Source organism: Primulina eburnea, chromosome 1 (assembly GCF_022965805.1).
Source record: "Primulina eburnea isolate SZY01 chromosome 1, ASM2296580v1, whole genome shotgun sequence".
Taxonomy (NCBI): Eukaryota; Viridiplantae; Streptophyta; class Magnoliopsida; order Lamiales; family Gesneriaceae; genus Primulina; species Primulina eburnea.
The window spans coordinates 61,437,679-61,456,027 of NC_133101.1; the positions used below are offsets into that span (position 1 = coordinate 61,437,679).

General features: G+C 36.1%; 1 protein-coding gene and 3 long non-coding RNA genes across 4 annotated transcripts; 2 read left to right on the forward strand and 2 right to left on the reverse strand.

Moving 5' to 3' along the window:
• Positions 1-2,519, reverse strand: LOC140837536 (small ribosomal subunit protein RACK1-like). Its single transcript, XM_073203725.1, has 3 exons — positions 1,963-2,519; positions 1,262-1,679; positions 1-336 (listed from the first exon to the last, which is right to left on the reverse strand). The coding sequence occupies exons 1-3, from the start codon at positions 2,430-2,432 to the stop codon at positions 235-237; spliced, it is 990 nt and encodes a 329-aa protein (XP_073059826.1). The 5' UTR covers positions 2,433-2,519; the 3' UTR covers positions 1-234.
• Positions 2,520-7,070: 4,551 nt separating this feature from the next.
• Positions 7,071-8,184, reverse strand: LOC140813584 (uncharacterized). Its single transcript, XR_012113982.1, has 2 exons — positions 7,692-8,184; positions 7,071-7,239 (listed from the first exon to the last, which is right to left on the reverse strand). It is a non-coding gene; the product is annotated as an uncharacterized lncRNA (long non-coding RNA).
• A 3,958-nt stretch (positions 8,185-12,142) lies between these two features.
• Positions 12,143-12,757, forward strand: LOC140813588 (uncharacterized). The gene is made up of 3 exons (XR_012113984.1): positions 12,143-12,271; positions 12,417-12,518; positions 12,600-12,757. It is a non-coding gene; the product is annotated as an uncharacterized lncRNA (long non-coding RNA).
• Positions 12,758-16,351: 3,594 nt separating this feature from the next.
• On the forward strand, positions 16,352-18,016 carry LOC140837635 (uncharacterized). Its single transcript, XR_012119432.1, has 3 exons — positions 16,352-16,428; positions 16,531-16,603; positions 17,887-18,016. It is a non-coding gene; the product is annotated as an uncharacterized lncRNA (long non-coding RNA).
• Positions 18,017-18,349: the final 333 nt, after the last annotated feature.

Below are 18,349 nucleotides of genomic sequence, written 5' to 3' on the forward strand. Positions count from 1 at the left end.
TTGATCGAATGAATTTTTAACCCACATCACCACTCTTGGAAGGTAAAAGTTGCAAAAATTCGGAAGTCTTGATTACACAGTAAGTAAAAACATGATGCCAACAATGAGCAAATATACTATCTACCAATAAAAAACTCAAATTTAACAGTAGACATCAAACACCATGGCAACAAAGATTTCATTAAATCCCTTCCAGGGATACAAAATATCTAAATTCAGTTCGTCCTCTCTCTATCAGTAACGTCCAATACCCCAAACTCGAATGACCCCATCCGTGTAACCGCTGAAAAGTGTGCTTCCATCGACACTCCAATTGAGGCAAGTGCAGAAATTGATCTACATCAGACCATGGACAATATCAGACATCATTAACACATCCCATCCATCTGTTTCTCAAATATTTATTTTTGCTTTTCTGCGTTCTTATGGCATGTTTTACAAAGGACGCGTGAAAAGAAATGTTCCAGTAAAAAACTGTTGCAAAAAGCAAGACGATAATCCCAGTTTCGTTTTTGCAGTACCAAGATAGCCTTTAGTCTAAGTTATTATAATTATGATCCACTTAATCAATCCACCTTCTCAAACCCTACGAGGACGGCTAAAGACACTGATTCGCAAACCTCTAACAAAGTCAGAAGATGTAAGCCCACAAAAATTCAACACGCAATACCACACAAAGCATAGTCCCCAGTGACAGGTTCCTACACAAAATCCACAACCAGATGACGACCTATAATGCAACTTGACATGGAATTAAGGATTTTTAACCTCCAACAAAGTAGGAAAATGTAAAACCACAAAAATTCAACATGCTAGACCTCACACACAGCACAGTCTCCATTGACAAGTTCCTATACAAAATTCACGACCAGGTGATGACCGATAAGGCAATGATCGACTTGACATGGAATTAAGGACTTTTAATGGAACTAATCATGCAAAAACTATAAACTAGGTACCGATGGTCAACAAAAGTTCAAGTATTGTCTTCCTTAAGCTCTTCTCAGCCTATATTAGTTTCCACAGGGTTTGATTTCACAAATCCATAATAATTAGATAGTGAAAAGTAATGGCATCATTAATCACTAATAAAAGAAATAGTCGAATCACTAAGCAAGTGAACCTAAGTCAAGAATTACAAATACAAAATGGCACAAAGAGCAACACAGAAGACAAAAAAACACTAAAATACTAAAGAAATACAAACAAAAATGGCACAAAGTGCAACAATGAAACTACTATGCAGAGAGTTAATGTGTACCTTGTTTTTACAAGCAGAGGTTTGATCAGTCCCCTCAGCAGTCATTTCACTCTCCTGCTTTAAATCAACCTTAAGATCCACAACAACACTCTTGCTCTCCAAATCCCAAATCTTTATGCTACTCTCTGTTGCAGCACATAACCAGTACCTATTCGGGCTGAAGCACAGAGCATGAATAACCGATCCAGCCTCCAATGAATACAAACGCTTCCCTTCCGCCAAATCCCAGAGCAAAATCACCCCATCTTTCCCACCACTCGCGCACAAACTCCCATCAGGAGACACTGCTACAGTGTTTACGTATCCACTATGGCCACTAAGTGTTGACCTCAGCTTACAATTAGATAAGCTCCAAATCTTCACATTTTTATCCCAAGATCCTGAAACAATCATGGGCTGGAGGGCATTCGGAGAAAATCTTGAACACAACAAGATAAAGGCTACGGGAATTAGAATACTGTTTGTAATCGTTAAGATTTAAAGTTAACAAAAAACAAAGAATTTCAATCATACTTCTGGAATTTAAATTCACGATTCCCATGGCAAAGAAATGGAAATGTATCAAAATCGCTCCAAGAACGCAAATTTAACCAAAACCGACCCTTTGAAAACACATAAATATTCCACATGATCCCACAGCAACTGCATAAAATAAATTTACCAGTTATAATCAACAACATACACACCACTTGTAACCATACCTCACACAAGAAACCCAATCCGAGTGGGAATCCTGATCTTGAATCGTATACTTGCATTCCCCGAGCGTATTCCAAAGCTTAATCGTCTTATCCCTGGAAGCTGAGACGATTTGGCGGTTATCGATGGAGAAAGCAACAGACAAGACGTCTTTAGTATGACCCACAAAGCGGCGAGCAGTGTTCCCAGTCTGCAAGTCCCACAGACGGAGCTCTCCATCCCAGGACCCAGAGAGGGCAAACTGGCCATCGGACGAGAGAACAACGTCCTCGACGAAGTGACCGTGTCCCGTGAGGCGGCGGCGTGCCACACCGTATGTCTTGTCCTCCTTGGTAAGGGACCAGATAATGAGGGACTTGTCACGGGAAGAGGAGACGATCATGTCGTTGTTATCCACTGGCGTGGCGATGGCCGTGACCCAGTCGGTGTGGGCTCGCATCGTGCCACGGAGGATCAGCTGTTCTTGCGCCATACTCGTCGCCGCGCTGGTTGCTGAGCAAAAATGCGAGAGAGCGTTGCAGGAGGCGGGGACGAGGATACTGTGGTGAATCTGTGCGTTTGTATATATCAGTCGGGAAAATTAGGGTTTTTGGTCACATTGGGTTTCAGGGGTTTGGAACTTGAACTCGAGTTGGACACAAAATCGGCCCAATGGTAATAGAAAAATGGTCCAACGGGATCACATTTCTTTTAACGTTGCGTTTGGTTCGAGGGATTAGGACTGATAGACTAATTTATCCGGCCCAATCAAGTGTTTGGTTCAATTTTAAATAAACCTATCTTATCCTTCCTAGGTATGATTAGGTTATATTAGGTAGGTTAAAATAATAACTCCTCACCCCTTAGGATTATTTATCCCACTCTTAATACCTCCTATTTTTCCGATTTTACCCTTCTCCTAAATTCAAACTCACCACCATTTCCCGCCACCGACCGCCGCCGGCCAACCACAGAAGGATCGCCGACCGCGGCGAGCACCGGCCGACCAGCGACGAAATGCCGACAACCGGCGCCGACAGCGGTTAGCGACGGTTTGTCAAAAACCGTCGCTATTAGCGACGGTTTGTGTAGAAAGGTTTGTCAAAACACTGTCGCTATTAGCGACGGTTTGTTTGTAAAACGGCGCAATTAGCGACAGTGTGTTTAAAAAACGTCGTCAAATGTCTAATTTTTAGAAATTAAAATAATTCAAAACAAGATCGGCGACGGTTTCTCATAAACCGTCGCTAGTAGCGACGGATTGTTTTCTCAACAACCGTCGCTATTAGCGACGGTTTCTGAGAATCCGTCGGTAAGTTTCCGGCAGCCGTTTCCGGCCGTCTCACCTGCTGACCTTTTCCGGTCGACCATTTCCGCCGGCCGCCACTGTCGCCGTCGCGAAGGGGAAGGGCAATTTCGTCTTTTTATCAAAAAATTCAAATTATCCTACACTTAAAAATCTTACCAAACATCATATTATTTTACATCATATATTACAATTCTATCACAATCATTTTCTTTATCATTTACATACTAATCATTAGGTTATCCTATCTTTCCAACCAAACGCAGCCTAAGCAAACATGCCTGGGCGAGTTTCGACTTTCGAACGTACAATACATAATTATATAAGTCAAAAACTTATGTGAGACGGTTTAACGAGTAGTATTTTGTGATAAAGATATCTTATTTGGATCATCCATTAAAAAATATTATTTTTTATGCTAAGAGTATTAATTTTTATTGTGGATATCGGTAGAATTGACCCGTCTCACAGATAAAGATTCGTGAGACCGTCTCACAAGAGACCTACTCTTATATTATTGTGTACGTCACCAAATATAGAGATTATATTAAAATTAAAATTTTTAAAATGATAATTTTTTATATTATAAGATCATTTAAAATTTTAAAAATATAGATAAATATAAATATTTATTTTTATTAGGATATTGAAGTTATAGATAAAATAAAGATTTACTAAAATAAGTTTTTATGATTTTGTATTGAATAAAAACGAAATATAATATGGATATTATATATAGGACGAAAATATAGTTGAGGAATTTTTATATGCAAAGTTCGCGAGAAAAGCATAATCAGGAATCAAATCAAATCCTTATAAAAAATTATTTAAAAACTCTTCGTAGATCTCAAAAGTGGTGAAGAATTATCCTATAATAATTCAGATAGCATTCTTTATTATTACATTAATAGTTACGTATATAAAATTTTAATTTTTTTCCAATTCAATATATTTTAAAAATTGTTACACCAATAAAAGCCCAACATATAACAATCAATCATTACTGTCACATGAAATGTCACATGGTTTTATTTCTCCAAAGTGCCTTGTATATCTTGACAAAAATGTGTGAAACGATCTCACGGACCGTATTTTATGATACAGATATCTTATTCAGGTCATCCATGAAAAAATATTACTATTTATACTAAAAATATTACTTTTTATTGTGAATATTGGTAGAGTTGACCATTCTCACAGATAAATATTTGTGAGATCGTCTCACAAGAGACCTACTCGTATATCTTTTATAGTAGCAAAACATTTAATTTTAATATTTTAGTATTATTTCATAAGTTATACCAGAGGTCTAAACGAACCGCATTGAGTCAAATATGACGAAAATTTGAAGATTCGAATTAGTTCTGTTCGAGTTCGAGCATGATTCGAAATACGAAAATTTTAAACATTTGGCTCGATTTCAGTTCGAATTAAAGCTTGAATTCGAATTTGTCTCGAAAGATTCAAACATGCATGTTCCCGAACTAGTTAAATTATTGGTCCAAAAAAATTACTCACAAGGCTCGAAATTTATTATTTAATACATAATTATATTATAATAAACCACTAAAGCTCGAGCACATCACAAACTATCGAATAAAATAATTTTGGTTCGAGTTCGACTCGAAAAAAAGTTCGAACATGTTCAAGTTCGGCTCGAATATGAATCAAATATTTTTCGAACCGATTCGAAAAGCTCACAAACAAGCTCGGTTTATTTACACGATTAGTTATACTGTTGTTTTTTTTCTTCTGATTATTAAAATTAAGAGTAACATTTTCAGTTCAAAAAAATTTAAATCGCAACGCTGACAAAAAACTATAAAATACTAAAATCGAAACAAATAAGAGAGATAAAATGTATTCTTGATGATTCATGAATTTGTTTTTTTTTTAGCTTTTAAATTTATAAAAGCATAACAAGGCACACATAATATATATATTAGTAAAAGATATACACGTGTTGTCTGTATTATTATTATTATTATTTTAAATTTGATCAAATAATACTAAACACTTAACACCAAATTATTTTCAATTTAAAAGAGTTGTTCGATTTAAAAGAGAAGTTTTGTTTAGATTTGTAAAATATGGAATGACTTGAGGAAGTTTTAGTATAGTAAGAAGAGTAATTATGTAATCAAATATTTTAGTTTCCTCTATATATATATATATATATATAATTATTCAAATATTGTCTAAATTCGATCCATTTTAATTCCTTCCATGAAATAATGTCAACTATAAATATAATTGTAAAACAACAATATTTCCAGAAAAATGACAGTTGAGGATAATTTATTTTTTAATCATGTAAATTATGTTTTGGATTTTAATCATATCATGTCAACATTTAGTTTTCATCAAATAATTTTGATTTGTTTATGCAACAATAATAACATTTATATTGCATACATAAAAATTCGTATTAATAAAAAAAAGAAAAAGAACCTCTAATACTTTAAAATATGAACAAAAAATTTAATTATTCTTATTTTTGTATAAATATATTTCAATACATGTAACATAAGCTTTATTTTGTCACATGAGTAATACATGAGAACATTAGTGTTGAATAATTAATACGATTTAATGGTTTAAGACAAAAAATGTCAAAATAAAAAATTCAAATTACTGGATGAAAACTGCACTCTGATAGATTAATTTTTTCTATATATTTTACGAACACACATATTATAGTAACATGTAATTTACAAGATGAAAATTCAAATCTTGCAAATCAACCAAACTAACAAAAACTAGTAGCGGGCATAAATTTTCCTCCAATTATGGTCCCCTCTACAATAATTATCAAATTATGTCCTTGGATATATAATATTATCGCAATTAATGTTAAAATTGTTTTTCTAATTGCACGTGTAAACAATATCATCCTAATCATGTTCATTACAGATAAATCAATATATATATATATATATATATATATATATATATATATATATATCATTCTTTGCATTATATCTTGTTCAATTACCAACATATATATATTTTTTGAAATATCATATATAATTAAAAATAATACTAAAAATAAAACAAATATATCATTTACAACGATTATAAAATGAGATTTTGATATTATCTCATCATATTTTGTATTGAATTTATACTAAACAATAAAAAAATTGTATTACATTTGTGTCGGGATTTTTTGTACAAATCTCGTCATATATGTAATATGACTCTATAATTAAGATTAGTATTACATCGGGAGTTATACTCCTTTGTATAAGATGATATATCAATGTAAATAAAAAAAATACTGATATATCTCTCATTTTTTGTTTTCGGGATGATCGATGGATGATCTTGTACAAAATAAGACCAAAATAGATCTCCTACCCACGCTATAATTAAGTATATTGGCTGTTTTTTCACCACACAAATAATAATGATGATGAAATAAACATATAACTTATTCTTTTGATTTTGGATCCTCTATTGTGTTGAAAACACAGCACCAATTACTATGCATTTTTCATACGAGATCATCACATCATCATCTCATTTAATCTGCAACTTTTTAAAGTCTGCAACTTTTTAAATTTACTTTATATGATGTGATGTTCACAAGACGATGATCTCGTGTACAAAATATACAACACTAAGTAGATGATCCAAATCCCAATGCTTGTTACCCTAGCTAGTTCGGGTGAATGTGGTCCACTCATCCTTTCGGAGTTACCTACATTGTCTAATGTAATGCAAAACAATCAATCTTTGGGTAATAAAAAAGTATCGCATCGATTATCGAAAAAACCGATCCAACCTTACTGATAAATAATTAATATTCATAAAATTTGAATCAATTAACATAAATAAATAAATATATATGAAAAATAATAGAATCCAATGGTCGAGTAAATTAGCTTCAACAGAACGCTGCTTTTTTCAGAGACCATAAATGGTAAAGCAAATCTAGAGATAGATTCACAGGTTAACTCTACTTGCATCAGCTAGCCATTTCATCCTTCGTCTGCATGCAGAATCAGGAAAAAGATTCAGTAAGCGAGATCCACGAGTGTGTGGGTGTATATATATATAAAATATCACGTAACCAAACAAGAAAGATGATCGATTAAAGAACAAGAAACAATTAACAAAATTTATCTGACACCATATATTTCAAAGCTAGCGGATCTTGGAGAATCAAACCGGATTCAGGAGTAGAGGGGAAGCTAGAAGTGTAGAGCTCCCTTCAATCCAAAGAAGGATCGAAAATGGGTGGATTCAAGCTCCTGACATATGCAAACCACAAACCCATCCAAAGTCAACATCTCGGATAATGGATAGGGCTGAGGGATCCATAGGTCAGCAGCTTAATCTTCCCGGAAAAATCCTCTATTGGACTTCAAGGAGCTCCGCTCTTCAACTTTAATCTCCAAGAAAGAAAAGAAAACAAAAACTAGGTAGAAGAATCATCCATACATGAATGCAAGAAAACCACATGTTTTGGGATTATAAACCAGATCTAGCCCGTGAAGATATTCATGAGAAAGACCCATAGGACAGATCCCATAAGCAAATGCAAATTTGTGCCTGAAAAGACGAGTTTAAACTTGGAAACAGCTACACCAGTGACCATCTATGGAAGCTTGGCATACCCAAAGTCATTCAAGAAGACGAAACCCTAGCTACCACAAAAAGATAAACCAGTTAAAGATGCGAGGACTATATATAAAGGGAAGAGATTGCTGATAAGATAGGGTGGGTGGCTGCGTGGGTGGGTGAGAGACTCTTGAGTGGAGAGAAAAATAGCAAGTGGGAAGGGGTAGGCATGCGGGCAATCCGTTGATCTCGAACTCAAGCATCTCCCTACTGATACAAGTTTATATCAACCATATGACGCAATAATTTGTTTTATTGCGTATTTATATTTTATATTATTTTAAATATAAAATATATTTGAGCAGATATCTTTGTGTGTATTATATTCTATATTATTTTAAATATTTTAAAAAAGAACTCTTTGCATAGGACTGAAAAGTTTGGAGAAAATTGGGAAGAGGTAGGAGTAGGGGTAATTGATTAGATTCCCTTTGCTTGAAAATCACATGCGTGTGTACAAGAAAAGGAGAGAGCTTTATAATTATTTATTAATTGTAACGTTAGGCCTAGCTAGCTTTGACTGGGAGAGGGGAGGGACACCCCAAAATTACCATTTAATAGTCTGTCCAACATTATGGAATGGGGAAAGTGTATGTGCTGTCAATGCCCATTCCAACTGTATTCCATTGTCCGGTTGCTGCAGTTGTGTTTAATAGGTAGGGTTCATATATAGTTCCTATGCATGCATGGGGTAGCTAGCTAGCCCCAATATGTCTTGATCCTTGATTCATTTTGATTTTATCAAGACATCTCTTTTATTCATGATTTGGGTTTTTACACCTGTGTGTGTGTGTGTGTGTGTGTGTTGACACTTGTGCATGTGTTAACAAGATATAATAACATCATCCCTGTCTTTGTTGAATCAAAATGTTTTGACAAAGTTATTTTTACATGTGTTAATATTTATGCAAGAAACCGTGTCTCTTGAATGTGTTACTCGATAAACATAGTCGAGATACTTACATCTTATCAATTGCATTTCCAACCAAGCTAGACATGTGATTGAATTCATTCTGATTGTTCATGGATCCAACGTTTTTGCACATTTACTCTTCGTGACATTGTTCGATTGAATGTTATGTATAACCAGCGGCGGAGCCAAGATTTAAAATTATCTGGGGCTGGCTCCGTCCCATGCTGTATTTAATAAAATAAATAATTAACTAAAAAAATTAAAATAAAAAATATGTAAACATTCACTTCATGAAAACATAGAACAAAAGTATTTAATATTTAATACCTTCAAAAACATCGAGCTAAAACACTACTGAATATAAATTCGAAAATCTCATTTACATAATTCTAAAGTTTTCCAAAATTCCTACAAAATTCCATAAATTCGTATTTATATTTTCTATAGCATCTAAAAATCCAAATAATAAATAATCAACACTAAAAATCGATAATACTCAATATAAAATCTGAAAATTCGAAATAATACGCAAATAAATTCTAAAAAATTATCAATATCATCAATCGGCTCAAAATAGTAACTACAATAAAATTTTAAAATATATCAATTATCGGAATTAAAAAAAAAACCAAAATACCCAAATTTTGAAATACTAAAATCTGAAATTACCTTTAAAATTCAAATCTAACGAAGAACAACAAGAACGAGCGGTAGAAAGTCTAACATTAAGATTTTCTCATATTTTCGGTGAAAACGGCGACCAATGGGCGACGGCTGATTTCAAAACGACAAAGAAACTTCGAAAATTCGGTATTAAAAAAAAGCTTATTCCGTGGGCTTTCCGAATCTACAATCGATTTTTAAAACTGGCGACCGATTATGAAGTTACGGCAATTTGAAGTAATCAAAATTGTGATGATTTGATAGAGAAGAATAGAGAAGTTAAAGAAGAAAAAAAAATACAGATTAGGGCTAATCAACAAATTTTTTAAAATAAAACATATTTATTTTTAAAAAAAATTAGGGGGGGCTGGAGCCCAACCCAGCCCCCTTAGTGCCTCCGCCCCTGTGTATAACAATTTGGTTATGATCCATGTGATATAATTATCGATTTCAAATCTTATCACAACACTCTGTCTTCTAGTCGAAACTAATTTTACAACTCTCGCTCACCTAGAAAATTGTCTATTAAAAATATAATGTGAGGCCAAGGCCAAAGAGGGTGGGAGATGATCGTCGGGAGAAATATGAATGAAACGATCTTACACCGGAAGGAGATGTATTTTGAAACTGTTCAAGTATGAGACCATGCAGTTGAGTAGATCTTAAAATATTTTATATGTAATACTCATATCAAGAATGTGCATCTTCTTTCGGTAGCTCATCACATGAGAACTCCAAAATTAAGCGTACTTGACTTGAGTTAATTTTGAGATGACACTACAAAAAAACGCTCAACTTAACGACGGTTTTAGTAAAACAGTCGCAAATATAGCGACGCTTTTTTGTAAACCGTCGCTATGTAGCGACTGTTTTTTAAATTACCGTCGCTATTTAGGTTAGGCGATGGTTTAATAAAAACCGTCGTCAAACTAACGACGGTTTTAAGTAAACCGTCTTCATTTTTAGCAACAGTATTCCATATACCTCGCCACAAATGACGACGGTTTTGAGTAACTGTCGCTTATTTTGTGAAGCGACGGTTTAATATAAATGGTCGCTAAAATAGCGACGAAAAAAAAGAGACTGTAGCTATATTTAACGGCGGTTTAATTAAACCGTCGTTATCATAAAAAATAGCAACGTTATTGCTACGGATTTTTTAAACCGTCGCCGTTATTGCTACGGATTTTGTCGAACCATTGCTTTTGTAGCGTCGGTTTAAATAAACAGTCGCAATATAAGACGACGATGTTCATCCAAACGTCGCTATTTTAAACAGCGACATTTTTGAAAAAACTGTCGCCGATCTAGTTCGGCGACGGTGTTTCTACAACTGTCGCTAATAGCGACAGTTTTACAAACAATGTCGCCGATCTAGATCGGCGACGGTTTGACATTTCCCGTCGCTATTTGCGACGGTTTTATCAAAAACCGTGTCTAATAGCGACGGTTTTTAACAACCGTCGCTAATTTTTCTATATATACCGACCTTCGGCCGCAGTTTATTCAGCAATTTTCGCCTTTGGTATCCGGTAGTATCGAAACTCTATCTTTTTATTCGCATGAAATGTCGGTTTATTTATGTGTACTAACATCTTTTCTTTTGCATTTCGTAGAATTGCTCGTTCGTGTGATCTTCCAGCTGCATATCCTCACGCACGTTAGATTTCTAAACTGTTTTTTGTACTGCAAAATTTAATATTTACGTGTTATTAGTGTAGTGCTGAATTTTAGCGTACGTACTATGTTATTTATGAAATTTAGCGTAGTAAATACATTAGTTTTGCGTAGTAGTTTAGTTTAGCGACTGTTTTACCGTACAATGCTATTTTATGAATTTTATGCATGTTATTTATAAATTTTAGCGTTATTTTATTAATAACTCATGCATTTAATTTTTCAGTAAGAACAATAAGTTAATGTTAGAATGATAGATACTTGTTTATTTTTTCCTTGTATATTTTTTGTTAATTTAATTTATGTAAATAAGGATTTTAAAATTTGTAGGCATAAAAAGTAAAACATCAAACTGAAGTTGGATGGATCGTATGTTGGAAAGTGGGTTCTTAATTAAGTGGTTAATGGGTTTTTAAGACATTTGTAACAACGAATTTTTTGTATTTGCAGTTTATTTACTATATCAGGACATCCGCCTCCTCCACCGCCTGATCACAGGCTTGAGCTTACCATCCAGGATGGGATGTAAGTAAATTTTTTTGTAAACTTGAAGTAATTTATCGCAAAAATTTTGCTCTACTTATTTAAGTTTTTTAGGAAAAATATTAAAATAACAATTTTTTTCTGGTTATAGATTTTGCCCAGATAATAACAGTGTCTCAAGATTCATATCAAAACAGTTCAAACTGCAGACATGTGAAACCGGCTCGTCGTGGAAATATGTGACAATTGAGCAGCGCCAGTGGTATTGGGATCAGTTTTGCGTAAGTATTTATTAAATCAATCAATTTTTACAATAACATATTTCAACTTTTATTAAACTATTAATTTACTTAAATATTAAATATTGCAGTTGAGGTATAGATGGGCGGAGAACATTGACGCTCAGGTACGGCAGTTGTAGACCCATAACATTGCCGGCCTATATCGACGGACCATTCATGGCTGGAGGAGCAAGAACAAGTATCCACAGTCGGTCCCGCATGAGAGATGGGCTTCTTGGAATGCTGCATGACAGCAAGAGGATTGGCAGAGCAGAGCCGCGAAAAACAAGACGAATAGGAACAGCGAGCCTGTAGGGAGAGGTACAGGGACGTCGAAGCACATCGCAGGTGCGAAAACGTACAGCGCTCACAGGCAGGATCTGGTATTTCTTCCAATTTAATTTTTTTCATTTGTACTTTACCATACATATATATATATATATATATATATATATATATATATATATATACATACATATTTCATTACTTATAAATGCTAATGTTTTACTATTATTGAAATTATTTTAGCGAGCTCGTCATGGCAGAGATCCAACTTCATGGGAGTTGTACGTTCACACACATCGACATGCAGATGGAACTTTCGTCGACACACGATCCCGTCTGATCCACGTAAGTTTATTAAATTTAGTTATACCCGTTAACGTTACATTAAAGAAATTCGATTTGATTCATTTTTTATCAACATCACAGGAGGAGATGGAGCGTTCCATGGCTCAGTCGGTCACTCCCTTTGATGTATCAGAGCCTGAAGTCCCCAGCCCACAGTCGGTAAACAGCATGTTCAAGAATGTGGTTGGGGGGAAGAATAAGGGGAGGATGTACGGGTGTGGGTCCATGGCCAGCACCTTTTATCCCGAAGAGATGGCTCCTGGGCGACGGGGTGGGTCGTCGGGTGTCGGTAAGTCGTCTGAGTCCCAGCATATGGCAGACATGCGGCAGGCTCTAGACTGGTCGTTACGGTATAACGATGAGCTCGTCGATATGGTGCAGGCTACACGGGCGGAGAACGTCATGCTGAGAGATCGCATGACGTCGCTAGAGGAGCAAGTCCGAGCCCTAGTTGAAGGCATGTCGCAGGCAGCTACTGCGCATACATCAGGCCGCACGCCGTCTGGACCAGACAATTCTCACAGGGGTCGATCCCGATCCCGTGGCGCATCAGTTGGTCATTCTTCGCGTAGCTACAGATTATCACAGACTTATATTCCTCCGACGCAGGGGTACGGGGACGACGACGACGATGACGACTACGACGACGACAAGACGCAGTCACCGTAGATACTTTTTTTTGTGATTTATTTTTATGACACATGTATGAAACAATTGATTCTTATTTTTAGTTTAGTGATATGATTATGTTTTTTAAATTTTCTTGTCAATAGTTTTTTAATTAAACAGCACAATATACGAATTATATTTTTTTTAAAAAAATATTAGGTCAATAGCGACGGAACATTGGTAACCGTCGCTGAATATAGCGACGGTATTGTGAACACCGTCGCTATATTTAGCGACGGTTTTTAAAGTAACGTCGCTATAATAAGCGACGGTTGAAACGTACACCGTCACTATATTTAGCGACGGGTGTATCACAAACCGTCGCTATTGGGAGCAACGGTTTATCAATAACAGTCGCTTAATATAGCGACCGTGCGAAATAAACCGTCGCTTAAAATAGCGGCGGTTGGAAAAACAACGTCGCTATACATAGCGACGGGTTTAAATGCACCGTCGCCAAAATTGCGACGGTGTTCATAAATCAAACCGTCGCCATAATGGTCACGGTTAGTGATTTACCGTCGTTTGGCGAGGCGACGAGGACACCGGTTACGTTTAACCGAACCGACGCTAGAACCGTCGCTTTAAGCAATTTGCGATGGTTTTAGCGAAGGTTTTGACCGTCGCTAACCGCAGCGTTTTTTTGTAGTGTGAGTGATTCCCTGAGAAATTTCCCAGAGTACGTGTGAAGGAGTATTAAGCACGTTGAAACAACTCGTTTTGATATAATGAGGACAATCGTCGAATTTGATACGTTAAGTTAATATCAATGAAAAGGGACATGGACAAGATACATCAAAGATTAAATATGATTGATCTAACTCCATCCATATAATCAATGCCTCAAAGTCTCCTTAGGTAGGTAGCATGTTAATTATCCCTTTCGTTGTTTTTCTCATCAAGACGTGTACAACTACAAAAGAACCTGGTGATACCCCTATAAGGATATGGGTTTGTTCATCTGATACCCATGTATACAACCCGGGGTACCGGGTAGTTTTATGGATGCCCGGGTAAATCTTTCCTTCCCAGGTGTGGTAGTTTCATCCGCAGTCCTTTACCAGTAGCTCGGGTCCTCATAGAGTTGGCCGGGTGCTTCTCACCTGTCCGGGTAATGCTCCCGGTTGGATGTCCACTTGGGCGACCTCGAGAATAGCACTACCTCGATAAATGAGCCACATTCGAGTGTAATCATTACAGGCAATCTAATCCGCCAGAGCAACTTGGGTTTGGAGTGTCTGAGAAGTCATCAGAAGCTAGTATGGTAAAACCGACTTAGTAGGTGACGCGGGAATCGAGACTTGGGTTTGGAGTGTCCGAGAAGTTATCAGAAGCTATTATGGTAAACCGACTTAGTAGGTGACGCGGGAATCGAGGTAACTACCCGGTACCGGGTAGTTTTATGGATGCCCGGGTAAATCTTTCCTTCCCGGGTGTGGTGGTTTCATCAGCAGTCCTTTACCAGTAGCTCGGGTCCTCATAGAGTTGGCCGGGTGATTCTCACCTGTCCGGGTAATGCTCCCGGTTGGATGTCCACTTGGGCGACCTCGAGAATAGCGCTACCTCGATAAATGAGCCACATTCGAGTGTAATCATTACAGGCAATCTAATCCGCCAGAGCAACTTGGGTTTGGAGTGTCTGAGAAGTCATCAGAAGCTAGTATGGTAAAACCGACTTAGTAGGTGACGCGGGAATCGAGACTTGGGTTTGGAGTGTCCGAGAAGTCATCAGAAGCTTAGTATGGTAAACCGACTTAGTAGGTGACGCGGGAATCGAGGTAACTACCCATTCCTCTCCTATAAATAGCAGGTATTAATGTCATTAAAGGATCTTGGAAAAAAAACCTTTGAACTTTAAGCATTCTACATATTTTTCCTCAAATATTGCTCGAAGTTCATCATCGTACAATCTGCTGACTTTATCATCGGAGTGGCTACGTCGGAAACCCCTCCGGCGCCCATTCACGAGTTTCTTTTCATTGTTTGTAGATGTTGTTCAAGCCATTGTCTTCGTTCAAAATTCCCAAAACATTATAAATTGTTGATTTGATCCGATTGGAGCTCCTTAACCGGCTCGCCCATTTAAAAAGGATCTCATCCGAACCTTAGGTAACCGTAGCATGCTAACTCCTAATGGTTTATTTATCAACAAATTTGATTGATTTTAAAATTCAAAATATTCTCAAAATGAAGAAAAATAAAAATAAAATTTAAAACTAAGGGTGACCAATCGCTCCATTCAGTTTCCAATCGAATCGAATTGGAGCAATCGAGTCTGCGATGGGTGGAATGTGGCTCCACCTATGTAGTTGCGTTACTTAGAGAAAGATCAACCAATGTTCCCTAGACACATAGCAATCGTTGGCTCAACGTCCTTAACCTGCCAAAAATAACATGGACACAGTGGTCTCTCTCAATTTTCGAAAAGACAACTCCACAACAGACTATATTCCAAATTGTGGGGATCTGTTGCATTGTTGCTCTATTGGGATGTTGCAACTTGTCCAATCGGAATCAAATGTATTATTATGCTGAATTGAAGTTCTCATTTGTTGATCATTCATAGTCTTTACTCTGTGTTGTGCTTTAATATCTTCTTTCCCTTTTTCGGTTTGAAATTTACAAATATGACATGCATATCAAGAGCTTATTTTCTACAGAAAATTTAGTACAAAGTTTCTAAATATCGATTGAGGTGGCTCCTTTAGAAATTTTCATTGTCATTATTTACTAGTTAATGGAGAGAGACTCTCAAAACATAGACAGTGTTCCTCTCCGAGTTCAATGATAGTGATTCTATTAGTGTTGATAATTATTAGTCTCACATTTTCATTCAGATGTCTGAATGAGTTCAGTGGGTGGAAGTTTTGGCTCCATGTACTGCATTTAGTCAGGTTAACATAGTTTCGCATTTTTCGTTTGTAATAATACTTGTATGTGGTGTTAGTTTATTTGAGAAATGTATTAGTTTCTCTCTAAAGTTTGTATAATCTGAGTTGAACTGATCTATTAATTTATGAGATGTACAGGCTTAAAAAAAGGTGATTGTTCTATGATGTATGTGCTATCTGATGTGTTTCATATTTCCTAATCTTGGTATTATAGTTCTCTGCTGAATTTTGTGTTAGGGATTGACATAATTTATGTTGCTACATTTTTGCCTCTCAGGTGAATAACTTGATATGTATCGAGAAATTTTCCCATTTTCCTCAACTTGGACGGTTCACTCTTCGTACCGAAGGTTCAAAGATCATTTGGCTTTGTGTAGATTATTATTCTCTGATGCTGCTTACTCAAGTAACTCAACCTTGTTAAGTTTACTTAAAATTCTTCTTTCTGACAGGGAAAACTTTTGCTGTGGGTAAAGGAACTGCTCTCCTTACAGCTGATAGTGCATAAAACAATTTTGTCACTAGGTGAGATTACGTTCCATTTCAAGTAGTCCTATCTTTTGTAGCTTTCTGTTGAAGCCTTGAGTGTGTTTGTTGCTTCTGATTCCTGTCAAATGTGTCTCTCAGACACTGAGAGATCGTGGTAAAAAATTTACTCAGGCTATTGGTCATGTTTAAGGTATGATAGTTTTAGATCTGATAAGCTTATCAGTGTGTTCAGCATGAAAATGACAAGATAGTTTTTTCATGCGTGATTGCAAAGTGTACTTGTTGATTTTTACCCGTTATGAATTTGAAATTACTTCAAAACTTATTTGAATCGGTGATTTTGTATGGCTTCTTCGATCCAAAAGGATCCAAGAAAATTAATGACTTGCTTTGTAGTTTCCAAGTAACTATAGAGTCTCCAAGGAATTTCAAATGTATTCACTGTTTCTTCTTTTGGGTTAATTTAATGGACTTTAATTCTGAATATTATTGCGATTGAATATCACTTATTTAAGCAAGAGTGCCACAAAAATTTGCTGGTAACCAAGCCGAACCGCAGAAGAAGAGAAGAAATAGTATTTGGATGTTGAAGAGCTCAGAGATACATGAAGCTTGGGGAAATATTAAAACCGTGCTAATTAAACATATGTTGCCAAAATCTCCAATTTTCTCATTTCAATCAGACGCAGCATGAGAATTGGCCGAAGCCATGATTCAGAGTTAGGATGTATCATTATATTACGCATGCAAAGTATCTCACGGGTCGTATTTGTGAGACGGATCTCTTATTTAGATCACGAAAAAATAGTACTTTTTATGTCAAGAGTATTACTTTTTATTGTGAATATCGGTAGGATTGATCGGTCTATTAAGATCCGTGAGACGGTCTCACATGAAACCTACTCTTATCTCAATATACCAAAAGATGTTCACTCATATGACTTTGGTTGATAGCATAAATAATACAAGGATTAGATTGATCCCCATTTAATTATCAGATTCATAGTATATATGGAATGGACTCGAGACATATAGTGGACGAACGTTCTACACTATTACTAAATATTTGAGACGCACGTTCGCTAAAATGTATATTTTAGTTTTAACCTCCAATTATCTGAGTTATTGCCATTTAAAAGATAAAGAATTTTGTAGCAAAAATATATTAGACAAATAACTTATCGTATAACTGTGAGCTAGATAATTTAAAAGATTATACCCAGAATCAAAATTCAAGAATCAGAGAAACAATGATATTGAAGCACGCAAAAGCTCATCCAGGAACAAAATGAAGGAAATTCGATTTTTTTTTATTATAGAAAATATGCAGTTTCGGATGTTCATTGACGACTCTTGACATAGCTCCAGTCCTACTTAATCTCATCAAAGACTAGTGTTTAGCTAAAAGAGTCCACCCTTACTCGAGCGAGAACTCGAACAACATGCTGTGCTGGTATTTCTCGCGTGGGTGAACAACCACTGAGGGGAAGTTTGGTTGGTTGATGGCATTAGGAAATCCTTGTGTTTCGAGACACACAGCAGCATGTTTATTATACACTGCACCACCTTTGCCAGTGAGTCCATTAACATAATTTGCAGTGTGAAATTGCATACCAGGAGCATTTGTCCACAAATTTAGAGTCCTCGAGCTAATGGGATCCTTCAGTTTTGCAGCATGCTTACATCCTGATTTCTCGTCTCCACAGTCCAGGACATAGTTATGGTCGTATCCCATCCCAACCTCGTGGATACGGCTACTGATCTTATTTTCAGCCCTGAAGT